Source organism: Silene latifolia, chromosome 5 (genome assembly GCF_048544455.1).
Source record: "Silene latifolia isolate original U9 population chromosome 5, ASM4854445v1, whole genome shotgun sequence".
In the NCBI taxonomy this organism is placed as follows: Eukaryota; Viridiplantae; Streptophyta; class Magnoliopsida; order Caryophyllales; family Caryophyllaceae; genus Silene; species Silene latifolia.
Window position 1 is genome coordinate 13,307,630 of NC_133530.1, and position 10,882 is coordinate 13,318,511.

At 39.6% G+C, this 10,882-nt stretch overlaps 1 protein-coding gene across 1 annotated transcript; it reads right to left on the minus strand.

Moving 5' to 3' along the window:
- Positions 1–9,065: 9,065 nt before the first annotated feature.
- LOC141656784 (jasmonate-induced protein homolog) lies at positions 9,066–10,134 on the minus strand. The gene is made up of 3 exons (XM_074463840.1): positions 10,048–10,134; positions 9,563–9,903; positions 9,066–9,440 (listed from the first exon to the last, which is right to left on the minus strand). Exons 2-3 carry the CDS (start codon positions 9,887–9,889, stop codon positions 9,249–9,251), a joined length of 519 nt encoding a protein of 172 aa, XP_074319941.1. The 5' UTR covers positions 9,890–9,903; positions 10,048–10,134; the 3' UTR covers positions 9,066–9,248.
- Between the last annotated feature and the right edge of the window lie 748 nt (positions 10,135–10,882).

Below are 10,882 nucleotides of genomic sequence, written 5' to 3' on the forward strand. Positions count from 1 at the left end.
CCGGGAGGGTACAATTATGCTCGGGCGGATACAATTGTACCCTCTCGGGTAAAATGTCAAAATGAGCCAAAAAACGTTAAAAACGCCAAACGGGTGAGAGGTACCCGGCCGGGTAAAGTTGTGCCCGGTCGGGTAAAGTTGTGCCCGGCCGGGTGAAGTTAACTCCCTCGGTTGTAATTCCTCCTAGTTGCTTCCATTCTTCGAGTAAATTCCGCTCCAAGTTCCGTCCCTCTTACATTTTCGAGCATGGTACCTACAAAAGGGTTCATAAGTACGGGAAAAATGCTCAAAAGAGGTCTTACACTAAGCATGAGGGAAAAGAACTCGGACTAGGCTAATACTAACTAAATGAGTTCATAATGCTTGATTTATCATGACAAAACCGGGACATCAAAATATGGGCGTTAAAATGGTGTTATCAACCACCAACCACCCTCTATCAATACAACCGGCCACCACTAAGGCCCCTTGTTGCCAGAGCCACCAAGCATGGTCAACACTTTTCTCATCGGACATTACGCTCTTGCGTTTTGACATTTCGACATCCTCATATCATCAAATAAATTAATTTGCACTTCCTTAGGAGTAAGTAAAGCACATGCTTATTTTCTAAGTTCATTTCAAGCTCTTGCTTCGAACGTTTAGGCCCTGTTCTTTTGGTGAAATTATCGAATCGAATCGAATTGAATCGAATCGTACTTAATGGAGTGAATCGAATCGAATCGAATCGAACTTACGAATTGAATGAATGAAATAATAACAAAAATATTATACTAATAATAATAATAAACAATAATACCAATAATAATAATATGGCAGAAACATTTACAGGACCGACATTGCCAGGATGGTGCGTTGGAACTTACGCGTCAGACTCTTACTGATAGTTTGACTGTTTATTCCAATGCCGAGAGTTCTTTGAGACGGATGGGGCTCTGGGTGTGTGGGGTGTGTTTTAAAACCCATACTATTAGAGCAAGATGTCGGCATAGTCGGGGTGATATTATGATGCATCCTGAGTGTGTTGATGGCCTCTACACCTTCCATATTAATGGTATTCCGAGACCTTTGGCTCCTTCTACTTCGGTTTCTTCTGATGATAGTGCAGAGCTCGTTCAGTGGTCTATATATTCGTTGGATCGTTTATTGTATTTAGGCCTTCACACCGTGAAATCTATTCCTCCTAAATGTCGTCTTGGGTTTGCTCGGGCTTTGAAAGGGGCCTTGGATGAGGTGTTTGATTCCCCTAGTGATCTCTCCCGCTGGGTTCGTTTGCTTGTTCTACCACTTTGTTTGCTTAGGACTTTCGCTCCTCGGAGTAATCATGAGTGTCAGACTACTATTCGGCGTCAGCATCAGGAGGAGAGTATTGTCAGGGCTATCCTTGCTTGGGGGGCATATGGGGAGGGGGGGGGGGGGGGTTTGCAGTTGTTGCAGGAGTGTTTTGATGAGGGTCCTTCTTCATTTACTATGGATGAGGATCTGGATTTGAGTGAGCTTAACCTCCGCCAATGTCGGCGGAAGATTTCTGATGGCCATTATACTGCTGCTGTGCGGGTGCTTTCTTCCTCTGGGGTCACCCCCTCCTCCGATGCCACTCTTGTGGCCCTGCGTGAGAAGCATCCTATCGCCCCTCATCCTTCATTGCCTCCTCTGTCTGGGGATCATCATCCTCTGGTCGCTTCTTCGGCTGTGGTCTTGGATATGATTCGGAGCTTCCCACGTGGTACTTCCTGTGGGAGGGATGGTTTTCGTGCTCAGCACCTTATGGATTGTTTGAGTGGCGCTACTGTGGCTATCTCCGATGATTTGATCACTTCTATTACTAGGGTAGTTAATCTTTTTCTTGAGGACCGGTGTCCTCTTCCTCTGGGTGAGTACATTGCCAGCGCCCCTCTCACGCCACTCGTTAAACCGGGTAGTGGGGTTCGTCCTATTGCTGTTGGTACGGTCTGGAGACAGCTTATCTCTAAGGTTGGTGCTTCTATGGGTTGTCCGTCTTTATCTTCTTATTTTGATGGGCTTCAGTTCGGGGTGGGTGAGTCCGGTGGAGGAGAGGCTATCTTGCATGCCTTGAACCGGCTCATTGAGGCTCGGGGGGCTCAGATGGGGCTTTCTATGTTGCTGGTTGATTTCCAGAATGCGTTCAACCTTGTTGATCGTTCGACCATGCTTCAGGAGGTCCGCCGTCGTTGCCCGGCTCTCTCCCGTTGGGTGGAGTTTTGTTATTCCAGCCCGGCCCGCCTTTTTTAGGGGGAGCACTGCTTGTGGTCTTCTCAGGGTGTTCAGCAGAGTGATCCGTTGGGCCCTTTGCTTTTCGCGTTGGTTTTGCATCCATTAGTTTGCAAGATCCGGGACACTTTTGACCTCACTTTGCAGGCGTGGTACTTAGATGATGGCACCATCGTGGGTGATACTTTGGAGGTGGGGAAGGTCTTGGATTTGATTATGGTGGATGGCCCTCGTTTTGGATTGCATCTTAATGTCTCCAAGACGGAGGTCTTTTGGCCTGTTGAGGATCCTCGGAGTCGACTTCTTAGGGTTTTTCCCCCTTCTATTTCTCGGCCATTGCGTGGTGTTACGATTTTGGGTGGACTGTCGGTGCTTGTTCGATTTTAGCGGTGGGATTGTGGCGAAGAGAGTAACCAAGACCATTGAGCTAATGGATTTGGTTGCGAGGATTGAGGACCCGCAATGTGAGTTGCTTCGTCTTCGAGCTTGTACTGGTATTTTCAAGCTCTACTTCTCACTTCGTACTTGCTCCCCTAGTATTTTTGGGTCTGTCCATCTTCCTTTTGATGCCGCTCTTCGTTCTAGCTTGGAACGTATTGTCACCGCGTCAGGGCCGGGTTTTGGGGATTCGCAGTGACGCCTTGCTACATTCCCTTTTCAGCTTGGTGGTCTTGGTGTCTATGCGGCGGGAGATGTTTTATTTTATGCTTTTATTGCATCCCGTTTGCAGACTGCTGGTTTGCAGGCTAAGCTCCTCGGCCTTTCTGGTATTGTAGCTGCTGGCCCTGCTTTTGATGATGCCGCGCAGGTGTTTACTGCGATTACAGGATCTGGTATTTTAGGTAACCCTAGTGAAATTGCTGCCCCCAAACTTATGAAGAAATTGGCAGATATTTATTTCGCGACGGTTGATGCTGCCTCAGAGTCTGTCTTCTCTTTGACACCACGCTTGACTTGCTTTATGGCGATCTCGGCGGAGGTTCTCACTCCTCGATTGGTTATGTGCGGTTCCTATCTCGGGGTTGGGTCGGACTATGAGCGGGAGGACTTACCGTAGTGTGTTGGGTTATCGTCGGGTGTTCCGTTATTCACGGTATCTAGGCCCTGTCCAGGCTTGCTCTCGGGTTTTTCTTGAGGATGTTTTTGGGGACCACGTTGTTTCTTGTCTTTGATCTTTGTGGGCGTTAAACATCGGCATAACCTTGTCCAGGGACACTCTTTTCGACATCTGCTATAGATGCGGTATTACGACGAGAAAGGAGGTTGATATCGGTTTGGTTGATGGACATGGTGGCTCTCTTCGTCCTGCGGATTTATTGCTTTATTCTTGGGACAGGGGGCGTGATGTGTGCGTTGACTTGACAGGTTCTTCTCCTTTGACTCAGACTGGGATGACGGATTTTGTGGCTGGCCGGGTTGTCGCTGATGCTGCTCAGCGAAAGTGTGCTAAGTATGGGGATTTGTGCGCGGTAGCGGGTTATGGTTTCCTTCCTTTCTCTTTCTCTTGACTTGGGGAGCTGGGTTCGGATGCTGTCGCCTTGCTCAAGCGGATCCAGAAATTCTCGGTATCTCAGGATGCAGGGGCTCGGGTGGCCGCTTACATTTTTACTAGACTTAGCTTTGCTATTGCTAAGGGTGTGGGAGCCCAGATTGTCTCTCGGCTCCCCACCAATTTCATGTAAACTTTTATTTTTTCTTTTAATGAAAGCTGCGCGCATCCTTTTATAAAATAATAATAATAATAATAATAATAATAAATATTATAATAACAATAATACCAATAATAATAATAATAATAATAATAATAATAATAATAATAATATATTAATATAATATAATAATAATAATCTAATAAGATATATAAAAAATAAAATAGTAATATAATAATAAATATAGTAATAATAATAATAATAATAATAATAATAATAATAATAATAATAATAATAATAATAATAATAATAATAATAATAATAATAATAATAATAATAATAATAATAATAACAACAACAATTGTAAATAAATTAATATAATAATAATGATATCAATAAGAATATAAAATAAGAATAATAATATTAATGTTGAAATAAACTAATCTGAACTGATCTGAACTGAACAGAACTGAACAGAACTGAATGGAGCTGAACTGAACTGAACTGAACTTAATGGAGCTGAACAGAACTGAACAGAACTGAACAGAACTGAACTGAACTTATTAGAACTGAAATTAAGTCCAAAAGAACAGGGTCTTATTCTTTTATATTTTCCGAACTACGCACAGGGTTTGATTTCATTTTTTCTAATGAATACGTACGCAATCCTTCACAGGATACAACCCGTCATTTTTTAAAATGTAAATAGAAGGATATTTGCATTTGCATTTGAAATTCGACAAGAATAAATAAAGGAAATTCATGACAGTTTCTAAACTAATAAAATCTTTTATTCATTGTTCCATAAATAATAATAATAATATGCCACATACATATAAATTTTAAATGTTGAAATTTTAAAATGCTAGGCTAGGATTCTAAAAATCCCGCCATTTATTACAACTTAAATAATAATAAATAATACTAGTATAAATGACTAAGCCTATTCTTCCATTTTTCCCTTAACTATGAACTTCTTTTGCATGGATGACAAGAAATAAAAGTGAACTTTGTTGATATAATTAGTACTTTAGGGAGCGTTTGGTACATCCACTACTACAAAACTTGTGATGGACATCGGACTTTTCGCTATATGGACATCGGATACACAACCGATGTAGAGTTTGGTCATGTCCATTGTGGATTAATGGACATCGGATTTTAAACCGATGTCCATTAAAATTTGCACATCGGATTTTTAGGAAAACCGATGTCTATTTGATCAATGGACATCATATTTTTAGGAAAATCGATGTCTATTTGAGCAATGGACATCAGATTTTTAGGAAAACCGATGTCTATTTAATCAATGGACATCAGTTTTTTGCAAAAATCCGATGTCTATAATTATTATTTTTTATAAAAAAAAATATTACGCTGTTGCCCATATTAGTCGTACACAAGATGACTATGCAAAATGATTCCATAATCAACAAAAAATATCTGTATACAATCAATCGGTTATCCAAAGCCAATTACAAAAAAATTTCATCTACATAATGTGTCAAATTTACTTAGACGACTAACCTATACAAAAATATAAACCGATATGTAAACTGACTAATTGTTTTAAAAAAAAAGGCCTTGTCACCCCACACAGCGACAAAAACAAGTGCAAATGTACTAATGACTGTGCTAGCAGCAACTAGAATCCCAGCGCCAGTTCCTGAAAAATGAAGCCGACTCACTTTAGTTCAAAAGGGAAGTTAGGCATTTTCTATAGATAAGTTGGGGGACAATTCCACTTTTGAATGACAACGAAAAGCCTAAAGCCAAGGGGGGAGGAGGAGGAGGTAGATGGTATGAAAACATCCATAAAATGGTAAACAATCAGAGATAAAGAGAAAAGTCAGACACACATACAACATTACAAACTCAAGTCTTTTGTTCAACTCAAAATCAATTAGATGTACCATAAATTATTTATAGATCTTCAAATCATCTGCACAAACTGTTGTAGCTGTCTCAAGTTCTTTAGTGTGTGCACAATGAAGATAAAAGAATAGATAACCTAAATGACTAATATCACTGCTCGTTTATAGCACATTGGAACTCAGAGTAAACCTAAATGTTCTATTCAAATACGCATTTACAACAGCTTAAAAAGTATAACAGCTACCCGGTATAGTACCATCCAACTGCATCAAATAAAGTAGAAAGGGCTTACATGATTCTTTTATTGGTTTTCTCGAATTCAGACCGAGCACTCAGTCGTTGTCCAACTCCAAGTCTTCGATAAACGATTCATAAATGCTCCAAAAAATTCTTCGCCATCAGCACAAGTATCACGCAACAATTCCTTCACAAAATAAGAAGTGATCACAACAGAGAGCTATAAGTTCCCAGGAAAAAAAGAAATTGCAATGGAACTAGACATCACAAAACAGGAACCAAAACCAAGAAACAAAACAAAAATCATAACACAATGTTGAGCGACAAGTTGTTTAGTCCTTAATCCAACAGTTGCCAAAGCAAGCAACCACCTTTAGTCAACATGGTGAAGCATAACAGTCTTGTCTCCTATCTCAACCTCCTAATTTGTCACCGAATAATTACAGTTTTTGCTTAACTTCTGCCTTAAAGCAATCTGTCACAAATTTACTCCTATTGAGTATAACAATCTAACATACAAGATTAGCCATAAATGACAATACATTCAACATAAACCCTAAAAAACAAACAAAATCGACCTAAATTAATTAGAAATCAGAATAAAGAGGAATTACCTTCGTTTCTCAGAAGTCGTCAGAAATCGCAACAATTAGCCCATAATCTCCATTCCAATTTCCTTCCCTAATTGAAGATTTTGTTAATGAAATCGTCAGAAATCGCAAAATTGAAGAGAAAAGAAGAGAAAGATGTTGATTGAATACCTGGCGGCACCAAAGCTTGCAACAAAGGTGGTTAATTATCATAAAACCCCAGAAAAATGAGAAGAATTTGGGGGAAGTCGGAGATAGGAAAGTAAGAGGGTTGGAAGGTAGATCGAAGATGAGGGCGATAAGCATAAAAAAGGAAGATCGAAAATGGAGGAACACATTTGTATGAGATTGATTAATGGTGTGCTGAGAATGGAGATGATATGCAAAATTCAATTTAGGGAAATGGGTATACATACAGTGATACAAACATAGGGGAGCGATGTATTATTAAATTATTATACAAACATTAGGCATCGGTCTTAAAATTAGCCGTAGCCTTTTCTTTTTTTGTTAGGGTTTGGGAATGTATGTAGTCCAAATTATAAATGATTGCGGTGAGGCAAATATTTTTGCCGCCTATAATTTTCACTATAAATGCACATCGGTTAAATGTAATGTCCCATGTCCATGACTTTTATATAGACATGAGTTTTATTAAATATCACATGTCCTTTAAAATCAGAAATAATTGACATGTGTTTTTTAATGCAACCGATGTACATATAATTATATGCACATCAGTTTTCTGCAAACAACCGATGTGCATGTTATGTACATCGGTTTTCCAGATAATCCGATGTCCATCGACTGATGTCCATAACGAGTTTTGTAGTAGTGATCAAAGGGAAAGAAAATGGAATCAAGAAAGGGTAAGAAGGGTAAATGAATGAAATTACCCATAATTTGACCAATTGTTTAGTTACGAAAAGAAAGGGAATGGCCTAACCATCAACTACTCTTTTTTTTTTTTTTTTCAATCACCACCACGAACCACCCTCTATCAATACCACCTGCCACCAGTAAGGCCCACTGTCGCCAGAGACACCAAGCCTGGTCAAACCTTTTTCCGCCGTACTTCCCCTCCCCCATTTTAAATACCTTGCACCACCATTAAAACAATCACCACAATCAACATCCCTAAAAATCCTGCCAACCACCCGAAATCCCTTCCCCCACCCACGAAAACACCATATAAGGCAAAGGGAGGAGCAGAGACTGGAGCGGATGACGTTGATAGGGATGAGGTTGGTCTCACTTGATCTAACTTTGGTATCGCGTCGGGTAAGTAGAGAAGTTCACTATAAACAAGCAAGTTCAATAAAAAAGCCTTTCCTCAATCCGAAAATAAGACAAGAAATCAAGACAAAGAAAGAAACAAACAGGCATTTGTTGTAGTTCTCTGGTGATGTTTTCGTGGGTAAGGGAAGGGATTTCGGGTGGTTGGGGGGATTTTTAAGGGTGTCGTGGTGGTTGTTTTAGTAGTGGTGCAAGGTTTTTCGAATGGTGGAGGGGAAGTCTGGCAGGTTAGGACGGTTCACCGTTGTTGGAGCTGACGTGGAGAGGTCGTCAGCGATCAAACGGTCAAAGGAGGTGGTTGATCGTCGGCCGGAGATAGTGAGCGAGTGATGGTCATGGTCTTGGTGGATTGTGATAGTAAATGTTGGTGGTGTGGGTGAAGTTGGTGTAGAGGGAAAGGGTATGATACTTTCGGGGGAGGGAGTAAGGAGGTTGAGAGATGTGGGGGTAAGGAAGGGGTAAAAGGAATCATTCTTTTGACCAACCCAACATAAGCAAAAGGTATCATTGCTTTTGTTTCTCTTTTCGTTTTCTAAATACCCGTAACTAAACAGCCCCTTAGTCCCTTTAAACACTATTAAGGTTTTAAGTCTATCAATGGGCCTTTTTAAGGGGGTACCCACCCGAATAACGTTATCGGTTCAGTGGAGTATTACAAAGGACATTTGAAAAAGAAATGATCTAAATCCTCGTTATGATGATTACATAAAACACAATGTGTTGCGACGTCAGTATGACTTCTAGTCAGCCTACTTTTAGTAGGTAATCCATCAATACAAGCTTTCCGGAGAAAAACCTTCAATTTTGGGGGAATTTCTAATTTCCAAATCCAGTTAACCTCACACTTTGTAAGATTATTATCATACAAAGCTTGTGCTAGCAAAGTTGCTGATTTGGTAGAAAAATTCCATCACTTGATAATCCCCATAATAGATTATTCGAAATCTAATTATGTGGTATAGGAATATCTATAATAACGTTAACAATGTCGGAGTTATCAATTGTTGATAACTCAAAACATCCTACGAATTTTTATACTTGTAGTCTCAAAGGGGGGCCATTAATGAAAGCCAATCAATTAGTTTAAGGGTATAAACGAGTGTTAGCTTCAATATCAAAACTCATCTTCATGCGTACTTGTATAAGTAACTAGGCTAGCAAATATAACAATGTAAATAGACAACAATGAAGTTCATTATCATAATTATTATTCCATTTAGCGATTTTTTAACCTTCTTAATAGATAATAGTATTAGCAACCAGTGTACATGCATTGGTAGCTAACATGAAGGCATAGATTACACGGTAATTTTTTGACCCTTTATTTTAACAATACATTATATATATGGACCACTATGGGTCCATGGCTTTATGGGATAAGTTTAAAGTCTGCGATAAGAGTAGCAATGTCCGGGACTGCGTCACTGATGTTGCCATCAACACGTGTCTTGGTAGCCACGTCGGTGGAAGTGTCAAAAGTTAACGCAGTGTCCAACCTTTGCTGAATTTGATCAAAGGACAGATTGGCAATGACTTGTTTTGGGCCACATACAACATATACCTGCAGTTAAACCAAGTAAAAAAAATTAGAATGAAAATAAACTACAACCTGTTAAAATTATTAATGAACGTATCATCACCCAATATAAATACGTGCGTGCTTTTAAAATCACTCATATTTACCCTGTTAGGAGTCTGGGGTGATGTGTTATCTGCAGGTGCATGCCATGCCAAAACCCACGAACAGTCTGTGCCTGCTGCATTTTTCCCATTATACACCACTGCCGCTTTGGAACCAAAAAAGTTTCCCTTCAAGTGGGTAAATATGGCACTGTTATTGGGAAAAATTGTGGCCGGAAAAGTGCCAACCGGAACGCCTGACCAGTTATGAGATCTAGCTAAGGTCATAGCAAAATGGGTCTGGTTATTCATGGTGGCTTGGGTACCATTTTGTGGCTGCTTGACTGTCTTCTCGCAAACCGTGACTTTTTGTTCTTGCATCGTAGCCATATTGAGCTTTAATGCTACATATTACACAAGTATAGGAATTTTAATCACTTAGTTTCATTCAAAATGGCGAAAGTAATAAAAAAAAAAATCAAACATGCAATTTATTTAATAAAATAACAACACCACTTATTAGTTTCATGCACCAAAAATCTTCTTACCTTGAGATTTGTTATTATGTTAATGATTACAACGATGCGTCTTGCTTGCCCCAACTATACTACCACCTAAGTTATTTATATAGTGTTCGAAGACATCTATGCGCAATAACGGAAACAAAAAAGCAGATTCATTATTCTACTTTACACCATAGCGTACGAATTTTTTATCACCTTCTTTAAAACAAGAATCATATTCTTCATTTCTTTTCTTTGTCTAGAGAGAGTACCTTATGATAATCGTAAAAAAATTGGGACTTAAGTTAAATAGCTAACACTTATTTTTTTACATATTTTTCTAAGTACAATACAAAGAGTTGTGCAATTGATGGTATCAAGCTATACCTCGCAAGTGCACGATTTTATCGTTGTACACTATTAAGGGTCGATCCCACAAGGAGTTGAAAAGATTACCAATTGTTCTAATCCTATCGTTTAGCTAAGTCGGCAATAAGGGATGAAATGATTGTATTATAACTACTAAAGACAAAGGGAAAGATTAAACTAAATAGGAAATAGAGAAAATGGCAAGATGGAAATGAAAAGTTGTAAATCAAATAGATTAAAAACCTAAGACTCGGTTCTTCCCAAAACAATTTGTAACTCCACACAATTAAACCTCTAGGCTAATCATAAGGGTAGCTAGGTGAGGAGGTGATGACTCTAATTCGCCTAAGACCCCCCTCTCGGGTACGAAATAGGACACTAGCACTACCCACCAACCCCCCTCTCGGGTTCGAAGGTCGGAATCCCTAACTCAACACCCTACTACCCCAAAAACATGCATATTCCCAAGGTAGTCCGATATTTGCTAAGGTCATTAAGCCCCATCAATTTC

What these genes read in the sequence shown, in the direction of transcription:
- LOC141656784 (XM_074463840.1), bottom strand. Translation starts at nt 9,889, where the DNA reads ATGGCTACGATGCAAGAACAAAAAGTCACGGTTTGCGAGAAGACAGTC. An exon ending in CACCCCAGACTCCTAACAGG is followed by an intron (nt 9,441 to 9,562) that starts GTAAATATGAGT and finishes GTTTAACTGCAG; the next exon opens with GTATATGTTGTATGTGGCCC.